We start from the raw sequence: 21333 nt of genomic DNA, 5'->3' as shown, positions 1-21333 counted from the left end.
GGCAAAAGGGTTGGTTGGGGGAAGCAGATATTCAGAAAGGAAAGCAAGACAGACAACAGGTAGGGATAGCCCTAAAGTAGACAAGTGGATCTTAATGACGGGATCCTCTGTTACTAGTGAAAAAATAAGAGAGGCTGATGTTTCTGTAAGAAGAAACAATCCCTGGTCTAAATACCACCAGAAAAAAAGAAGTTCTGTCTTACCATAATGTTCCATCTGTGTTGTCGATCTTCAATAATTCTTAACTGTGGGCATGATTCCGAGCCACGGAACAGACTCGGCTGTTATTCCAGCTCGTGCCTTCCAAAAACTCTCAAGCTATGCTCTACCCATAATGCTCCTCATCAAATTACCTCAGATCAAATTTGCAAACTATAGTGACAGGCAAAAAATAACAAATAAGAGACCATATCTGTGTCTTTATCATGAAGCCAGTCTTTGGGAATATAAAGACCACCAAGAGTTGTAAGGCAGGGGGAAGGAGGGAATGAATGTCAAGGATAAATGAATATCGACAACATTTATTTATATATTTATTTATTTTACTTTTATTGAACGTCTAGTCTAACTGGATATATGTCCATTTTCAGTAGAGGCCCGGGGAGATAAGCTCTGAGGAAACAAACAAAATCACATATACAAAAATTAATGTATACAATGAACATTGCAGGTGCAGTACAGAGAATAATTAAAGAGGTCATTCATTCATAACATAGTGCAAAATATACAGATGCAATTAGTACAATACAAAATGTAGTTGCAATACATCATAAAGAAAAAGATGGCAGCTGAATTATACAATATATTAGTATACAAGTAGTCATAAAGAAAAAGTAGGAGCTGAAATTATACAATATATTAGTAAAAGTAGTCACCTTAATGAGATTCTGAAGATGTAAGTAATAGTATAGAAGGACAAGGTAAGTTGCTATTAAGAAAAGGAACTTGATTACTGAGAAGAGGAGGGTAGGTTGAACCAAGTAAGAAGAGCTAGTTGATCAGTCAGGTTTAGTACAGGGACACAACCAGTGTGTTCTGAGGAAAAGTTTCAATTTGGTTTTAAAGAGTGATATAGAGGAAAGAGAGGAACGTTCATTAGGAAGAAGGTTCCAGGATTTTTCAACAGTATTAGAGAAAAGAGAGTCCTCAGCCCTGTTGTTTGATTTACAAATATTTACAAGAAGTTTATGTGATGATCGTAAGGTCTTTAGATTGTTGTAGGGGGTAATGATGGCAGATAGTATAGGGGTATTGGTAGGTTGGTAAAGGGTTTTATTGGCAATGGTCAGTTGGTGGAATTTAAGCTGATTTTGTAATTCAAGCCATCCTAGCTGCTTTAGATTAAAACAGTGGTGGGTTCTGAAAGGTTTACCTGTAGCAAATCTGGCTATGTTATTGTAGGAGTTTTCCATTTTATTAAGATTGTTTTTAGAGAGATTAGTGTATATGGGTGAGGCAGAGAGGAGAGTAGAAATTAGATGGGTGTGAGCAATAGTTATTCTAGCTGCAGGAGAGAGTAAGGGTTTGATCCTGTAGAGAGAGCCTAGTTTTCTATTAACAGATTTTAGAGTATTGTTAATATCAGTGTCAAAGTTAAGGTTGTTATCTATGGTGATACCTAGCAGTTTGGTAGTTGGATCTGGGGATATGAGAGTACCATTATTGGATGTTACTGTGAAGTCTATTGGGGGGGACTTAGAAGTAGGAGTAAAAAGGAGAAGTTTAGATTTCTGTGGGGTTCAGAAGGAGACAGCGCTGTGTAGACCATTGTTGAACTGTGTTAAATACATTTTGGGTAAGGGAGTGAAGTTCAGGTATAGATGTAGCTGAGCATATAAATGTGGAATCATCTGCATATTGTATGCATGTAGCTTGGGGGATTGCTAGGTGAAGGTCATTGATAAATATAGAAAACAGGAGAGGTCCTAATATGGACCCTTCAGGAACAACAATGTTACCGGGCAGATGGGTAGATAGAATGGTATGCCAAAGTACAACCTGTTGTCTGTTATCGAAGTAGGACTGGAACCATTTTATAGCTATGGCATCTAGTGACAGGGATTTGAGGATATTTATAGGTATCTGGTGATAGATGGAACATTATGGTAAGGCATAACTTCTTTAGCTGATGCTGTCAATCTTCACATAATCCTTGATGGTGGGACAGAGTCCCTAGCTACCTTATTCTTGGGAGGTCTCATGGAAGAATATTCCTGAGCACCATCGAGCTGAATGATGCCAGTCTGCTAGAGACCTGGTCCAGTTTGTAATGAGTAATAAAGATATGAGGAGATGCCCATGTAGCTGCTGGACAAATATCATCTAAAGAAGCTCAGGCATTAAAAACTGCAGATGCTGTTATAGCTCTCATTGAATGTGCTTTCAGAGGTCCTGGTGGGTGGAGTCCCTTTCTGTTGTAAACAAAGGTGATACAGTATCTAAGCCATTTTGCCATGGTAACTAGATACTGGACTGCCTAAAGAGACTGAAGCAAAGGCAATAAATAGTTGGTCAGATTTTCTATTGTCCTTTGTTCTGTGAAGGTAGAAATACAATTGTCTGTGTACTTCTAGTAAGTGTAGACAGTATTCCCCTTTGTTGGAAAATTGGGAAAAAAAGACTGGGAGATGTAAAGTCTGAATGATATTTGACTTGGAAACAACCTTAGATAAAACAGAAGGATGTTTCCAGAGGGAGACCCTGTCCTTATGAAATATCAAATAGGGAGATTTGCAGGACAAGGCTTGTATTTCTGATATTCTCCTGGCTGAAGAGATAGCTATTAAAAATAAGGTTTTCTACAACAAGAATTTTAAGTCACAAGTTGCTGAAGGTTCAAAAGGGGAAAAAAATAAGAGAATGCAGTACCAAATTCAAATCCCATGGGGCAGAGGTTTCTTTATACAGAGGTCTGAGCATTAAGGTTGCTTTTAAAAAGGCTTTGCAAAGTTTATGTGACATAAGTGATGAACCGTTCAAACCAATATGGAAGTTAGATATTGCAGCAAGATGCACCCAAATCATAGATGCTGATGAGCCAGATAGAGTAATGCTAAGAAGTCTAAAACTTTGTCAACAGGTTATGAATATGGGTCAGGGTTACTGTCTAGCAACCACTTAGTAAACTTTAGTTATTTGTTATGGTACAATTTTCTAGTTGAAGGTTTGTGGTGAGCTAGAATGATGCATTGGACTGGGGAGGTGAGGGAGGGATGACTGGCAGTCATAGGAACTGGAGAACCCATGCAGTGAGCTGCAGATGTAGATTCGGATGAACCAGTCCCTCTGGGTGGGACAGTACATCTGGAGCTGGGTCCAGTATCCAGGGTTTCTGAAGCAGGTGAGGCCATAGGAAGGGAAACCAGATCTGTCAAAGCCAGAATGGGGCAATGAGAATTATTCTGTTTTTCCACTTGCTGGCTTTCTTTAGAAACTGACATACCAGTAGAATCAGAGGAAAGGTATACAATAGATTGGGGGGGGGCAATCATGAAGGACGTCTCTGGGTGACTCCTCCAGGGGGGAATTAGGGCAAAGTAACTGCTGCTCTTGTTGTTCAGAAGGGACACAGACAGGTTGCAGCAAGGTTGGCCCCAGTGATGGAATATCTTGTCATTCACCACTGGATTGATAGAGCAGTCATGAGGCATGAGGATGGCTCTGCTCAATTTGTCAGTGGTCACATTGGAGCTCCCCGGAATGTGCATTGTTATCAGAAAGCGGTCGGAGGAAACCACCCATTGCCAAACTCTGAGTGCTTCTCAGCAAACAGGGTAAGATCTGGTTCTCCCTCGCTTGTTGAGGTACCTGGCTACCAACATATTGTTTGTTTGTATTGCAATCATTCCCAAGGGGGGGGGGTATATTGAAATGCCAGCAACACTAAGAGCACCACCCTCATCTCCCCCCACCCTATCTGGGACACATCCATGGTCACTATGGCTTGGGGCTGAGGAGGACAAAGGGACTGCCTGATAATATCTCGGAGTGAAGCCACCAACTTAGGTCTTCCTTGCAACAATTGGTGATCAAAATCAAATGGGACATTGGTTGATTCAATGAGGACCACTGGGAGCCCAGAAGCCATTCAATAATTCACATGTGATATCTGGCCAGAGGAACTAGAGTGACAGAGGCTGCCATTGACCCTAGAGCCTGTAGAATGAGTCTTGCTGCTACTTGTTTGCTTTGAATGATCTGGTTCACTTGTGATCTGATCCTTTGGAGTCTATATAAAGGAAGAGATGCAAAGCCAGTGACTGTGTTGAGTATAGCTGCTTCCAGCCGGAACAGTAGGAATCTTCTGGACCACTTGTCCATTTTTATATGGTAATACGCATCCTGAAGATCTATTGTGCTCATCCAATCCTCTTTTTCCAAGAAAAGAAGAATCGACTGAACTGAGACCATCCAGAATTTGGTTTGCTGAACTGATTTGTTCAACTGACTGAGGTCCAAAATTGGTGTCCAGTCCCCTATTTTCTTTGGTACTAAAAATAATCTTGAGTAAATTCTGGATCCCCACTGGTCTGGTGGGACTGCCTGGATAACTCTTTTGTTGAGCAGTTTTTGTATTTCGAATACTGCTGCCTCCCTGTGACTGGGTAGAACATCTAGAATTCTTCTTTTGTCTTTTCAGTTCTTCTGAAAGTGGGGATGTTGTAACCTCTGGTAATTATCCTCTGCAGCCATTTGTCTGTTGTCATTTCTAGCCAGGCAGATTGGTGCAGAGATAATTGTCCCCTGACTGCCCCAGACGAAGACTATCGGGACTCCTTTCAGAAGCACTGGTAGCAGTTACCAGAGAAAGAGTCTCTGGAACCCTGATTCAGCAGGCCATTTCTGTCTCTTGAATGGCATCTTCCATTACTACTCCTACCTCTGGCCAGGGGAAATCAGTGCCAAGTGAGTCTTGGAAAGGTCCTTTGGTCTTTTTGAACCATAGCCTACCACATTTTGGTTCCTGGAATAAAGCCGCTGAGGAGTGGAAAAGCATATGCCCATGGCAGGTAGGGTCTTCCCATCTTTCTCATATCTAGCTAGAGTCTTTTTAACTTTGGGGTCAAACAGGGATGATCTGTCAAATGAAGCATTGATGAAAACAGACTTAAATGGCTCCATGAAATCACATAAGTGCATCTAGGTGTGTCTCCTGATGGGTATGCCTGAAACCACTGATCTTGTCGTCCCTTCAGCAGCATGAGCAATTAGCCTCATGGACGAATTGGAGATTGATTCTAGGCGGCGAGCTGAGAAGCAACTTTTCTTGAACTCCTTCAGCTACTGCTTATATAAAAGAGTATCTGAAAACTCTTTAATCAGATCTCTTTGAAGTCTAGTAAAATGTACCATACAGTTCAAGGACCTTAAAGTGAAGATTGATGAAGCATATACGTGCTCTCCAAACCTATCCATCATCCTTGACTCTTTGTTAGGAGGAAGGATAGTAGGCAAGCTACTTTTTAGTCCCTGACACAACCACCATGGTGTCAACAAGAATACATTTGGCCTAGTGTTGCTCATCTTTAGGGGCAGACAGAATATGACTAGGCCTCTTAGGAATCGGCTCTATAGTGTCAGGTATCTTTCCAAGCCCACTGAGCAATCAACTTAATAAGATCGTCAGTGGGAAGAGAAATCCAAAAGGTTGAGGGCTGTGCACAAAAAGCCTCTAGGTATACCGGTTCCTCTGAGAAAGGTTAAATGGTAGTCCAGCCTCTCCTCTGTTTAAGGATATCTAGGATGTCCCTGAAGGAAATATCTTCAGGGGGTGACTTATGGGAATCTTTGTCTTCATCAAAATCAGTATCTTCTGTGAAGGACTCTTCAAGGGAGTCCAAGTGCTTCCTCTTGCACTTTTTCTTCGAAGGAACCTCTTCAGTGGAATGCTCTGGAGAGGTTTCAGAAGATGACATAACCTGAGAGGTTTAGTCCTGAGACTTTTGTGCCCTCTGTTCTAGAGCAGAAGCTGGCAGAAGCTCAGGTCGAGTGGATGGACACAATGTTTGTTCCAACATGGAAGGCATAGACTGTTTGCCCATAATGGACAAGGCCCTATCCATAGCCTGGAAGGCAAGTCTCCCCATACAGAGTCGGGAGCCCAGAACCTAAACAGACTCCTTCAGAACTGTGGTCCCATCCCACACTAAGGAGGCCATCCTCAACATAGAAGCTGGGGCTGAACTTACATATGCCAATCCAGTGAGGGGCATGGAAGACCCCAAAAGTATAGAGGTCAAACCCTGCCCTGTGGAATTGACAACAAAGCCCCAACCCCGGGAGGTCTCCAGTTCTGAGGAACCAGTAGAACTCAGGAAAACTATAGGTGTTAGAGTATGAGCTCTGGCCAGCACTAAAATAGTCAAAGCCAGAAATGCCAGCACCAGGGGCTCTGAAATCGCAGCTGGAGTCGAAGGAGGAATATGCACGGGTGTAGAAGAAGGCAAGGTTCTGGCACTAACAAGGCTAGGAACCATGGATGAGGGTAATCCCCTCGCCATCAGGAGCTGGTTCACCAGTCTTATAATATCTGATTCTGACAGACTCTTGGTGGACTGAATAGACAAGTCCAATGAAGACCTTGGTGGCCATCTCTCCAAAAAAGGACTGGGACTGGGAGGACAGTCTGCAAATGTATCTATCCAGGGGAATACATTGCACGGGGCAAAACTATTACCTGAGGGTCCTTTTGTACTGAGGTATCCATTGGTACTGAAGGCAGAATTGTCTGCACCGATACTGGTACTAAAGAAGTTGGTGCCAGCCTTTGCCCACCAGTGTTGAGAAGACTGTCAGCACCATGGGAGACTTGGCCAGTTTAGAAGGCAGTTGCAAGGGAGCTGTCAGAACTGAGTGACCCTTCTTTTTAGGTTTAGAAGAAGAAGTTGAAAAAGAGAAGGAACTGGTTTTTGTCTTCAGTTTGGGCCAGATAGTGCATCTTCAAATTCATTTAAGAAGGCCTTTCAATATCAACTTGTCTTGCTCTCTATCAGAGTTATGGAACTGAACCCATGACAGATTGCACAGTCTTCCTGTAGATGGACAGCACCAAGACAATACATACAAAGAATGTGCCCATCTGACTTAGGCATTTTTCTGTCACACTTTTGACACATCTTGAAGCCAGACGTACCTTTAGGAGGTTTGTTGGCCATAATGTAAAAGTTAAGGCCACCTGACACACAGATACGCAGACATATGGACTTAAGAATAAGGAAAGATTTTTTTTTAAAATGTATCAGAGAAAAGAAAGTGGGGAACTACCAATAGTGGTATAAGAGGTTACCCAAAGGTAAAAACAGGAAAGTACCAACAATAGTACTTTAGACTACCTAATGGTAAAGGAGACAGGAAAACACACTCACACACACACTAAAAGATATATAAAGTAACAGGGTAGTATAGATAGAAATAAAGGATAAAATTTAGAGATTGGATAATAAGAAAAAACTAACTTACAATTAGAAGAAATGCTAAAGCTTGAGAGATTGGATTGAACGCATCTCTGGCACTATGAAGCAGCAAACAAGATCTGAGGTCATTTGATGAGGAGCATTATGAGTAGAGCTTAGCTCGAGAGTTTTTGGAAGGCGCAAACTGGAATAACATCCGAGTTGGTTCCAAGGATCAGAACTGAGCCCACAGTCAATGATTATGTGAAGATTGACAACATCAGATGACCAGTTAATGAGTGAATTATCCAGAAACAGTTACCTATGTAAGAACAAATGGCTTTGCAGAGCTGATACTGGAAGAAGAAACAACAAAAATAAAAGATGTAGTAGGCTTATGCAGGAACATACTTCCAAGAGCCATATCTGTACAAAGGGCCAGCAGTCTTTGGAAGAAAAGGACTGAGCAACCCCACTGCTGAAGGGTGAAGACCTGTTTAGCAAGGATAGACTCCATGCCATCCCATAGGAGACAACACTGGTGTGATACATCAGCACAGCTGTGCATTTAAACGGACATGGAAGTGATGGAGGGACAGAGGGAGCTGCTCAGATAACAGCACAGAATAAGAAGGGAAGAAAGAATATGAAACTATGTGATGCTATGTGATGGGGACATTAACGGGGGGAGAGGTACCTGCCAAAAAAGTAGAAGATACAATGTAAACTCAACATAATGTAGACAATTCCAAAACTCAGTATTATACATGTATACCACTTTCACAGTGAGGCTTTGCTTACTGCCCCCTCTCCCACACACAGTGTCTGTGGGGGGAGGGCAATATAATCATGCCTTGATATAAGATTTACTAACTTTGAAATCACTATAATTCATAGTACGGAAATTATTATAAAATCCCACATTTACATTTCGGGTTTTGCATTTATGAGTATTATATTTACAGTTGCAGAATTTCGAGCTACGAAGGAAGGACAGGTAACTAGATACAGATAATAAAGGCTGAGTGGAACTGGGTGCAGAAAGGTCAGAAACAAGAAGGTGTCAGGAAAGGGTCATATAAAAGATGGAAAGGACAAGGAAAGACATACATAAGGAGAAAGCAGATAATGGAAAGAAGAGGGAAGGATGTGGGTCAGTGAGATATAGAGGAATGGGATGAGATTTTTGAGCCAAAAGAAAAGGCTCTGGTAAAATGCAAAGGCAATATGGAAGATACTGGAGACAGGGAAGACAAAAGAAGGAACAAGTAGATGCAGAAAGGTCATAGTGCAACTTGGTAACATTAGAAGCCTAGAGAGTAAGAGGGCCAGGTCAGGTGCACATATGTAAACATGATTGGGATAACCAATGATGAGAGACTAGGAGAGCAATCCTAGGATATAGGTTATGTAAGAATGATATAAAAAGAAAGGTTAGAGTGGTATATGCCAGGTACATTTGGAAAGGATCAAGGAGGATGCTGTGTTAGATGAAGAAAGAGTACATGGTAAACAGGGAAATGATGATAGCAGAGCTGAATAAGAATAGCAGTGAAAGGGATCTCATGTTCTGTTTCTTACTGCTTGCTGTAGACGTTGCCCAGTGTAAGTGCTACAGAGTGTTAGCACAGATGTGAACAGCTATGATGGGTGTTTTCAATTTAGCTGAGGTATACTGGAGCATTTAATCATCTAAGCTAGGCAGAAGAAACAGGCTGATTAAGGTACATGACCTAGAGGAATTTGAACAGAATGTGAGAATGGAAACAAGAAATGGGGTGGGGACTTCAAGTCTGTGTTTAACTAGCAAACTGTAACAGTGTAACGGTGTGTTTACAATAGCAGTAAAAAATAGTCAGGCCAAACCACAAAGACCAGTGTCCAGGGCCATTATGGGAGAAACAAGTGGAAGATACATGAACAAAAAGGCAAGGGTCTTGGGATATGTAAGAAATCTTAAATGTAGCCATGGATATAATAAATTAGTTGAGAATTCAGCAAAGGACAAGAGGTAGAGAACACCGATATAGAACATTGAGAAGGTAAAAATGGTTCCTGTTATGCAAGTCTCTACATCATCATATACAAGGACTTCATTCCTTACACACATGGACTTACCCAGTGCAAGGGGAATGTCTTAACTTCAGTGAACTTGGTCAATAAATGTGAGATTTAGCCAATCATACATTATTTTATAACTGGATATCCAACATCTGCAGAGCAGTTAGGTGAAAATGCCTATTAGGGATAAGGAAAATACTGAGACTAGCAGATAAGGGGGGGAGGCACAAGGAGAGCTATGGGATGGTGACAAACAAGGCAACAATGTGTATGAAAACAGTGAAGGGCAAGATAATAAAATGACCATCAGGATGCAAATAAAAGAGGATAAAATGCCAACTTTAATTATGTTGGAGAATGAAAGAAAACAAAGACAGAAACAGATGAAGTGCATTGGGAATGTCAGAAGTATGAAGAACCTAGGGAGAAGACAAGACTTTTAAATAAATACTTCTAACCAGCATTCTCCACAGAAATAGAAGATGGGATACAAGTATGACAGGACAAGACATAAGATAAAGTACACAGGTGTATCAGGTGATAATGACTGGGAAGGTGAGAAAAGCAACACAGGTATTACGGAAGGATGAAGCACAGCACCTACTGGATTTCATCCACTACATTTTAAAATATTACACCGCATTATAGTACTCTAAATACATACTAATGAAGGCATCTCTGATGGTATAATCAAAGGTTTTACTAGTTTTTGACATGACAAAACCTTTTTCAGGTAATAATACATTTGACATCCATGCATTTACTGCTGGCATACTTCAAGCCATTTTTCTGAGGCCTCTAATGTTCTGTCCATTTATTAGTAACTTATCCAATGAGCTACCTGACCAAAAACTGCATACTTTATAAAGACAATAACCTCATTTCTATAGCCAGCAATAAAAGAAAAAGAGACCTTCAACTCAATTTGGGGGAAACAAAATTAAAGCATTCTGTGGAACTAGCTAGTCTCCAAAATATGGAGATTATTTGGGGTCAAAACACTACAGTGCCCTTTTGTATTTCACATATTCTCAGTCCTAAATACAACTTTATAACTATAGATCCATGGTTAGACTAAAATGTTTCATTCAACCCTGGCATAAAAATACCAGATGACAGGGTTGCAGCCCAACTAAAGTGCTCCCAGAAACTCTCCAGTCTCCTAACAAGGGAAGCCAGAAGAGCAGTCAATATTAGTATGTTGACTGCCAGACTAGAAAACCCTTTACTTGATCTAGTCCACAGTTCTCCTTGTAACACTTCTAGTCTCCAGATAAATGAAAACAAGATGTGTTGCTTCGTGTCTCTGTTCACTGAACAAGAACAGTCCTGCCAGTCAAGTGTCAAAGCCAACTGGCTATGCATTGCCACTAAGTCTTCTCTACTTTAAATCCTTTGACATTCATATTGTTGAATACTAACTACTGGGTGCCATTTAACAACAAAAGACTTATGGCAAGACCTTCATGCTTTTCATTTCATAGTGATAATAATGAAGCCCTCAGTTATAAAGACACTGCTTTAACTCTGTTGGTGAGAAGGCTTTTTAAAGATATCGCCTGTTACTTGGGAGTGCTGTATCACAAGAAATTAGGAATACCTGTGAATGCATCACCTTCAGGAAACTGCTATAAGAACAGCATACCAAAAATCATACAATGCATGAGGGTTGCAGTGAAAGGGACAATGTAAATAATTGGGAAAGTGACCACTAGATACTGCATAGGTCTGTATTGGATCCAGTGTTCTTATATTTGCCTCAGGTATACCTCGGGGACTGGAGTAGAGGAATAACCTTGGCTGATGACACAAAAGTTCAGGATGGAAAAAGAGTTCAAGTTCAGGATGACTAGCAATATAATTGGAAAGGCTGAGTATGTGGGCAGAAGGGTGTCAGTTAAAGCTCACTGGAAATGTACCTTGCTTGGACCACACTGACCGCAGTGTGAAATAGCAGATTAGAGTAGTGGAACTGATGGTAATATGGTAGGAATAGGATATGGAAATGCTGGTGAATCCTGGAAAGGGCCACCAGCAACCGAGGGAGAAAGCTATGGTAGCAGCAGAAAGAACAGAACCCATAAATATCACTAATGAAGATAAATAGCACTCCTCTGAAGAACAGATAGATAAGAAAATGTGAATAGCCAAGCTTTGGATTGTGGAAATATTGTAAAATGTTGGTAGAAATTTGCTTCCCTGTGAACTGAAATGTAATTAACTCTGTCACGCTATATCTTGTTACAACTATTTGTGTGCCTGGGTCAGGGATGAAAAGGGTGGTAGGATCAGCCCACCTGCCTGGCTAATAAATAAATAAACATAAACATGCTGGGGTGTATCCTCACGGAAGTAGGTTCCAGAAACAAAGAGCTAATGCTTCCCGTCTGTTAGTCTTTGGTCAGACCATTCCTATTGTTCTGAATGCAGACCACATAAAGAAAAGGACACTAGTCTGAAAGAAAGACTTCAAGAGACAGCTGCCAGAAAGAGCCATTGGGTACAGGGACCGAACATGACCAGAGGGCAGAAAAGTTACAGCTCGTCTGACTTGAATCCAAAAGAGACAGGAGGACATGATACTGGTGCACCTGAACATGTCTGAGAGATTTGAAGGCAACATCCTGAACAGGAAAGAGACAGGAGGATGGAGAATAGATATGGGCAGCAAATTGTACGGATTAACTACTCCCTAGATCTCTGAAAGTACTTTTTCATTCCTAGAGATATGGTTCCATGAAATGGACTTCTGGAATGGGTGATGGGAGGGAATCCACAGAGGCATTCAAGAGGGCATGGGACACATGGAAAAAGGTAAGCAAAGAGACAGAATGTTACAACATTAAAAGAACAGACTAGCTAGGTTTATTGTACCTTTTGATGTCATTATAATATAATATAATATAATATAATATAATATAATATAATATAATATAATATAATATAATATAATGCATTTCTTTTCAGTTTGATCATTCACATTAATTACTAACAAAAGTAAATATATCTAATACACATAATGATATAATTCCTAAGTAACTGTAGTGGCAGAATGGAGAAATATTCCTTTTACTTTCCTTTTATTTTTGACCTTTGTGCTATTTATTTTATTTATGTTTGTTTACTGGGGTAGTGCACTGAACTCAATGTTCCATTTGCAGCACAGCCTGGGTGAATAGGATCACATAAGAAATGAACAAAACATATTTACAGATACAATGATATGCTAAAAACAAACAAAAAAAAAAAAAAATATATATATATATATATATATATATATATATATATATATATACACATACATATTTACAGATGCAAGAATATGCTACAATATTTAGTTCAAGAAACAGTTTACAATGTCAAAACATAGATGGAAAATGGAATTATGCTTAGCAGAGCTTTATGGATAACGTGTAGCCATAAGATGGCTTATGTTATAGGGATAACAGCATATCATTGTATAGAAAGGTATGACAATATTAGTAGAGGCAAGTGAGAATAGTTGCAGGAAAGGACACATTGGGGAGAGGACAGAGAAAAGGTGAGATAGGCATGCAGATGGAAGGGGAGTAGAAAGGAGAAGAAACATGAGGAAGATCACTGCCCTTCCCTGATTCCTATATTATCTCTCACTTTTCTAACTAGCACTGTTTCTCAACTGGTTTTCACACGAGCCTTATTGTAATTAGGTTTTTCGCTTATTAATAAATGAGTTATTAACTATATACTATTGCTTATTCCTAACTTTTTAAATTAATTCCAAAATACTAATATGGAACCTTAAGCAAAACCATGAGCCCCCCCTGCCCTTTGACATACATTTTAGTTCCTATGTCCACTTAAAAATTCATAAAGACGATGTTCAGAAGGCAGGCACACTGTCTAAATTACTGTAATGCCTTGTCACCTAATTTCTTTTCCAAGGCCAAGTATTTGTGCAGACCTTCTCCTGTTCTTACTTGAATATATTCCCTAATGACATGATGGCTGGGATTCAAATCAACTGTTAAAAATGTTACACAGACAGACAATGCAGTAAAACTGCAAGAAATACTCAGTCACGCTATAGTTTTCACTGTGTAATCCCTTAAACCTCCTGTAATGATCACCCATGGGATTTATGCAAATGACCCCTTAAGGCCATGGCTTCTGAACACCCATGACTTTTTTCTTTTTAAATCTTTATAGGTACATTCAGGCCTATAAAGTCAAATCCCACTAGCTGTGGACATGGATGTTTCAGCCTTGTTATTGACATTATCAGCACAGGAGAAGTAGAATGCTCAGCTATACTTTAACAACACATATATTTACTTTTGTTAGTAATTAATGTGAATGATCAAATTGAAAAGAAATGCATTATATTATATTATATTATATTATATTATATTATATTATATTATATTATATTATATTATATTATATTATATTATATTTTTAAACTTAGCTATGCCCATAAATACTAAGGTGCCTGCAAAATATCCCGACTAGTATCTAACCCAGCCGTGGGTATTCAGAAACCATGCAGCTGAAAACACTGTCGATTTGCATATATCCCATGGTCCTCCATTACAGGAGTTTTAATGTAGCAAACGGTGAAAAGGGTAACTTCTCTGGGTTTTTCTTGCAATTTTTACTGAATGCGGACAGGAGTTCTCATCATTTGATATTGCTGGGGATGACACAGAAATAATAGTTCCAGCCTGATTTAACGTGTTTGTCTCTGAATTTACCAATAGAAAACAAAACTGTCTCAGTCTCATTGGCCTTTGCAGGGAGTGTAAATTGTGATAAGATGCTAGTCTGAGGTTACTGAGGATGCTGGAGACATGGCCAAAGAAAGTAACAGCTCTTCTTCATCCATTCCAAATGTATCTTATGCTCTCTAGAGGGGGTATCAGATTAAAAGACACATGATGGATAAAGAACTCAAGGGTTATTAATACGTAAAGCCCAAAATATTGGGTTAAGTACAAGTAAGCGTGAAAAAGGCAAACTAAATGCTGGTATATATAACCAACAGCATAGCATTAAGAGCCATAAAGGAGATGTTGCCCCTCTATTTGGCCTTGTAAGACCAAAACCAAGATAAGATATATAGCTTGAGAAGTATTATAGGGGAAAATGAAATCACATTCTTGGATAAGGTGAAAAAAGCAAAGGCATTAAAGTCAGTGTAGGAGAGCAGCTGGAAGAAATCTCACAGTGAGAGTGCTGTAAGACAGAGCTGGAAGAAATCTCACAGTGAGAGTGATATAAGATGCAGCTGGAAGAAATCTCACAGTGAGAATGACATAAGATGGAGCTGGAAGAAATCTCACAGTGAGAGTGACGTAAGATGGAGCTGGAAGAAATCTCACAGTGAGAGTGACGAAAGATGGAGCTGGAAGAAATCTCACAGTGAGAGTGACGTAAGATGGAGCTGGAAGAAATCTCACAGTGAGAGTGACATCAGATGGAGCTGGAAGAAATCTCACAGTGAGAGTGACGAAAGATGGAGCTGGAAGAAATCTCACAGTGAGAGTGATGTAAGATGGAGCTGGAAGAAATCTCACAGTGAGAGTGATATAAGATGGAGCTGGAAGAAATCTCACAGTGAGAGTGATGTAAGATGGAGCTGGAAGAAATCTCACAGTGAGAGTGATGTAAGATGGAGCTGGAAGAAATCTCACAGTGAGAGTGACGTAAGATGGAGCTGGAAGAAATCTCACAGTGAGAGTGACATAAGATGGAGCTGGAAGAAATCTCACAGTGAGAGTGATGTAAGATGGAGCTGGAAGAAATCTCAGTGAGAGTGATGTAAGATGGAGCTGGAAGAAATCTCACAGTGAGAGTGACATAAGATGGAGCTGGAAGAAATCTCACAGTGAGAGTGACATCAGATGGAGCTGGAAGAAATCTCACAGTGAGAGTGATGTAAGATGGAGCTGGAAGAAATCTCACAGTGAGAGTGATGTAGGATGCTTCAACCCTCTTTTTCAGTGCAGCAGAGGAAAAGTAATGGAAAAGTAATGCAGATACATACGTCATTAATGGGAATGTGTGGCTGGGCTGGTTTGGATAGAAAAGATGGCATAAGTAGGAGATGGTTACCATTAAAGTAACTAATGTTACACCAGGCATTAGGAAGTACAGGGAGGTTAGTAAGGAAATAGAATTGGTTTCCTGAATGGGAAACAGAAGCAGTCAGCTGAGGCATTTTAAACAGCTTGAGATTGGTGGTGCAGACTTGCAAAAGGGATCCAGGTGGGTCATTGAACTAGCTAGAACACAAGGCATCACCATATAGACTCACAGTTTCTTTCTGTTAGTATTTCAGATGTTTCTTATATTATACTGTACAAATTGTAGCATGAGAAAGAAGGGATACACTCAGCCTATTTGTACACCTTTCATAAACTCCCAGTAAGAAAAAGTCAAAGGCTCAGCTTATGAAAAATTTTCTTTTTTCATGTTCTACTACTTAAACCAACAACAGGCAAGGTGGCAGGAGCTATGAGGTAAGGGAATATTTATTTTCTTGGCATAGCATTGAGTTAGTTTATTTAAGTAGTGAGGTATGGAGTGCTGTTGTAAAGTAGGTTAAGAGACATAATTCCTCTTATAGTAAAAGTTTTGAGAAGTGAGATGTTGATGCTGATGAAGTATTTTTAAAGAAAAATGTAAGTGCTTACTTAATCTGTGAAAATAAATATTGTTTTCTGCTATCTGGCATTATGTTAGAGTGGTTTTTATTTTGTTTATTCTTAAGTTTGGTTTAAAAAAAAAGATTCTTAGTCCATGTTGACCTTCTTTTTATCTCAGAGTTGAGAAAAGTATTGTTGACAAATTTCCATTTTCCTAAAACAGAGAAAGGCTACTGCAGCTCAACTGGCATTTCCATACTTTTAAAATCGGATCTGATTCCACAGGATAAATCAGAAATCACTGATGCACGTTTCAGTGCCATTGCTTTTGTTGAGCATCGCTATTCAAAAATTGGAAGCCTTGAAGATTCTGTTTCTATGGAGTTAATTAATGTTTTCATATGAGTTAGTCAAGTGATATATACTGACCAGTTTGCCCTGCACTTACAGACATTCCACAGATCCATTCATTTTGTGGAGCTCAGAGTTCTACATCCCATTTATTTCTCTGAAGAATCTGGGAACAGGAACCATCATCTCTGAGTCAGGGACCAGGTCCCCCCTTACCTAAGCCCTTCCCCAGTGGCTTGTGAGCTGCTTGCACAGGTCACATATGTGGTACTACACACTTTAACCCCCACCCAGTAACAATCAGACTTGTAAAGAGCATGCTGTCTAGACATGTTGCTGCAGGTGCTATACCAGCACTCCTGCAGTGTCATCAATGCAGTCACGCAGCCCTCCCTAGGATGGCCTTAGTCTTTCCAGTGCACCAAACCATGATCTAGAGATGAGCACGGTAGTATGTAAAGAAGAGTAACATGGATTAGAGGATCGCTGACATGTAAGAAAGACTGATGAGTGTGAAGCTTAGGAAGTAAGCTAGGCAGAATTAGGTTATAAGGATTCATATGTCTTTTTTGCTTAATACTGTTATAACAATTTGATTATTGAAAAATGTTGGCAAGCATATGCATTTCAGTATGGATGTTGGAAATTCTTTAAGCAGATACATTCGCCTCTTAGAAGCACTACAGCTGACTGTGTCATTTGCTACATCACAAAATGTTATGAATCTCTCCAAGTTTGCACAAACTCAGAGGAAGCATTTATAGAGGTCAACTGCCTCAGGACAGAGTATTCACATGGTTGGGGGGGGGGGTTACAGGTGACACAGTTCTCTGCAGAAAAGATTATTTTATAGGATGTAGTGATATTTTGTAAACTGATTTTGTTGGACTGAGATTATGTTACTTTTAGCTATTGTAGTTCTATTCTGTCTTGACTTAGTGAGAAATATGTATTCATTGTAAAGCTGCCTTAAAAATATTGTTTCCACATTACAAAACTTAATAACATTAGACTGAATACTGAGTTCTGTACACAAGTCATGTAGCACTGATAGGGATGAAAAACACAATTTTGCATTATTCAAACATTATAGATTTTATAGGTTTTCAACACTTGTGCAATGGATTTCAGCAACTACACAAAGCAGTCAGCTTCTCTACTATCTTAGCAACATAACTTTATCATTTAAAACTAGAATCACTTTCTTCTGGTGTTGGGCAACTATTTGGCATTTCCATTCTTTAAGTGAAATTGACCTATCTAAGTTTCATCACCAAACATTACGTACAGTTTTTGCTTCAGACTTTGAATAAACACTGCTAACAACAATTAAATAAAGTCAAACCACTTACCATTTGGCTTTTTCACTGCAAAACCATACACGTATTTAATTTGGTTTCCCCAGGTATATGATGGATCCCAAATAGCTTGCCAGTAACTGCAAGGGCATGGCGGAGTATAGTAATACCAATATGGATAGGGCTCATTGTAATACCAGTTCAAGCACTTTTGCCTTGGATTTATTGTGTTTCTAGTGTTTCGCTCTAAACGATATGCCCATAGTCCTTTTTTCTCTGATATAAACAAACAAAACATTTTAAATATATGTAAACCATAATCTTCACTTTTTCCTAAAAAGAAGCTTTAAGAATGTTTACACAAAGAATTCTAATTAAACTGACTACTTTTGTCCAAGATTTAGCTAGACTAATGATTTATGGTTGGCATATCCTTGCAAATGACTTCCAGATGTTACTCATATAATTTCTAAGCAATGTAATCAACATCTATCAGCTGAATGTTTTAAGCTTGCCAGTTGGCATAACAAACTTCGCATAAACAAGCTGGTTCAAAATGCATTTATAGTAAGCATTTATTAAGTATTTAAACTGCTGAGAATGATGAAAGCTTGTCCAAAACAAATTGTGACATTTTAACACTGTATAACGCTGTCAGAAAGTTGGCAGATGAGAACATAAAAAGACATCGTCATGTGCTAAACCCCCCCCCCAAAAAAAAAATACATGTTTATGCTGAATAAGAATTTTTAAAAGAATTACATGCTAGTCCAAGCTTGCTTGCATTGTCTGACATTTTCATAAGTACTCATTTCTTTATTTGTCCGTAGTTTAAATTTAGATGTTAAGCACAACTAGCAGACTATATATAATGCATAACATGTCAATGTAGTTAATTACCTTGGAAGTATCATCAGCAGATTGATTAGTCAGTATTAAAAAGAAGTTATGTGCTCACCATAACATTCCATCTGAGTAGTTCTACTTCATTTGTCTTCAACCTGTGGGATACCGGATCCGTATTGAATCCGAGCCGGCAATCTCACTAGCATCTGCTCCGAGCTCCAAGCTCCTCCCCTTACCCATAATACACCTCCACTACCTTCCTACCCCCAGATTGACTTTCCTGATCCTTATACTGATATCCCAACCTGAAAAATATTTATGACCTATATCTACAGCCCGCAGGCTGTTCACATGACAAGGTCCAGGGGAAGGAGGGAGGGATGTTTGAAGACAAATGAAGTAAAACTACTCAGATTGAATGTTATGGTGAGTGCATAACTTCTTTATCTGAAGTAGTTTACTTCATTTGGTCTTCAACCTGTGGGATAGAGTTCCCAGCTACTAAAACTCCTGGGGTCTATCTTAAATATTCGAACGCTTAAACGTTCGAATCACTAAAGATCACTTCAGTGCACTACAGTGCAGAAATACTACACTGTAGCGCGATCTCAGAGTTAGTATATTTAAGTAGCGGGGGTGTGGGGGGTGCAGGGGGCTTGCCCCCTGCTTAAACCCTTTACTTTTTCTTTTGTTTTCTTTTTTTTTTTTTTTTAAATTTTTTAAAATATTTGAACATTTGAACATTCAATCACTAAAGTTCGATGTTTAGTGATTCGAACGTTTAAGCATTTAAATATTTAATATAGACCCAAACTCCTGGGTGGCCCTCGTGGGAGGATATTCCAGAGCACCGCGGAACAAAAGGAGGCTCTCCTTCTGGAAGTCAAATCCAGTTTGTAATGAGAAATAAATGTATGAGATGAGGACCAAGCAGGTGCAGAACACATATCATCCAAAGGGACCTTAGACCAAAAGACCACAGAAGAAGCCATGGAACTAGTGGAATGAGCTTTCACCTGACCCGGAGGAGACATGCCTCTGTACTTATAGACCTGAAGGATGCATGAAGAAATCCACCTAGCAATAGTGACCTTGGAGATAGGTTTTCCCAAAAAGGGTTTATAGAAGGATAAAAACAGTTGATCAGATCTACAGAATTTTTTTGTCCCATATAAATAAAATCGTAACTGCCTAAGAACATCGAGCAAGTGGAGTTTGTATTCCATTTTGTTAGCAAATTTAGGAAAGAAAACTGGCAAATTGATGGTTTGATTGATATTAACTGGTGATGCCACCTTGGGAAGAAAGGATGGATTGGTCCAAAGGGAAACCCTATCTTTGTGGAAAATCATATAAGGAACTTTGACGGACAAGGCCTGCAGTTTTTAAACCCTTTTAGCAGAGATAATAGCCACCAGAAATGCTGTTTTCCAAGATAAGAATTTTAGATCTGTGGTTGCAGCGGGTTCAAAGGGTGGAGCGACCAGAGCTTGAAGAACCATAGTAAGGTCCCATGGAGGAACAGGATCCTTGACAGGGGGGGCATAACAGAAAAGTCCCTTTGATAAAGGCTTTACACAGTCTGGAGGAAGTTAGAGAGGCAGAATTCTCACCAACATAAAAATGAGAAATGGCAGCCAATTGAACCTTGACAGTAGAAGAACTAGCTCCTTGTTGAAAAATATCAGCTAGACACTCAAGAATGGCAGAAACAGGAGCTGTGAAGGGGTCTAAACTCCTTTGAGAGGCCCATAAGGAAAAAGTTTCCATTTACTGTGATAAAACTTCCTGGTTGAAAACTTGTAAGCAGCCACCAGAATAGACCTAACTGAAGGAGGATAATTCAGGAGTCCTAGTGATCATGGGAATTAGAGCAGCTAAGGTGTGAGCTTCAAACTGTTCAGGTTTGGATGAGGAACCCCCAATGGGTGTGAAATCAGATCCTGAAGGAAGGTTGGGAGGGTGACCTAATGGTTAAGGTGTTTGCCTTACAAACACAAGGTGCAGGGTTTGAGTCTCACAAGGGATAATTGGCTAGGCTTACAATGGCTCGCAAGGGAAGTTAGCCTAGTACTAACCTACTAACCTATGAACCTATGAATGGGATCCAAGATCCAGGGCAGAGCCAGAAGGTGAGACCAAAGGAAGGGAAACCATGCATAGTGGGGCCAAAATGGGGCAATGAGGATCACTTTGCTCCCCAGTCGAGAGCTTTCTGTAGAAACCTCGGAATAAGAGGTACTGGAGGGTAAGCATACAGAAGACTGGGAGGCCAGGCATGGACTGGAGCATCTCTGGGGGACTCCCCCGGCAGGGGGTTCAGAGCGAAAAACTTGCTGCACTTCGTGTTGGATGGAGATGCGAAGAGATCGCAGCAAGGCTGGTCCTACTGCAGGAAGATCTGCTCTGGTACCGAAAGATTCAGAGACCACTCGTAAGGCATCAGAATAGTCCAACTTAACCTGTCCACTAGAATGCTGGACCATCCCGGAATGTGCGTTGCATTGAGAAAATGACTTGTGGAGATCACCCATTCCCACACTCTCATGCCCTTAAGACAAAGGGGGTAAGACCTGGTCCCTCTCTGTTTGTTGATATACCAGACCACTGACATGTTGTCTGACTAAATTGCAATGGTTCTCAGAGGAAGAAAGGCATGAAGGGCCTGCAATGCTAAAAGGACTGCCCTCATCTCTAGAAAGTTTATGTGCAAGCTGGTCTCTACAGGGGACCACAGGCCTTGGACTGTCCAGCCCGAAC

General features: G+C 40.0%; 1 protein-coding gene across 1 annotated transcript in view; it reads right to left on the bottom strand.

Moving 5' to 3' along the window:
* LOC122801228 (mucin-like protein) overlaps window positions 1-21333 on the bottom strand; it is a 471963-nt gene that overhangs the window by 109644 nt on the left and 340986 nt on the right. The window contains exon 14 of the mRNA XM_044070781.1: window positions 17782-18003. Within this exon, the coding sequence (XP_043926716.1) occupies window positions 17782-18003 (222 nt within the window). The remainder of the gene's footprint in view (window positions 1-17781; window positions 18004-21333) is intronic.

The sequence above is a fragment of the Protopterus annectens genome, chromosome 4.part1 (assembly GCF_019279795.1).
Source record: "Protopterus annectens isolate FY-2018-M chromosome 4.part1, PAN1.0, whole genome shotgun sequence".
Lineage (NCBI taxonomy): Eukaryota > Metazoa > Chordata > Ceratodontiformes > Protopteridae > Protopterus > Protopterus annectens.
Note: the sequence above shows the minus strand (reverse complement) of the source record. Positions and strands in the feature narration are given on the sequence as shown.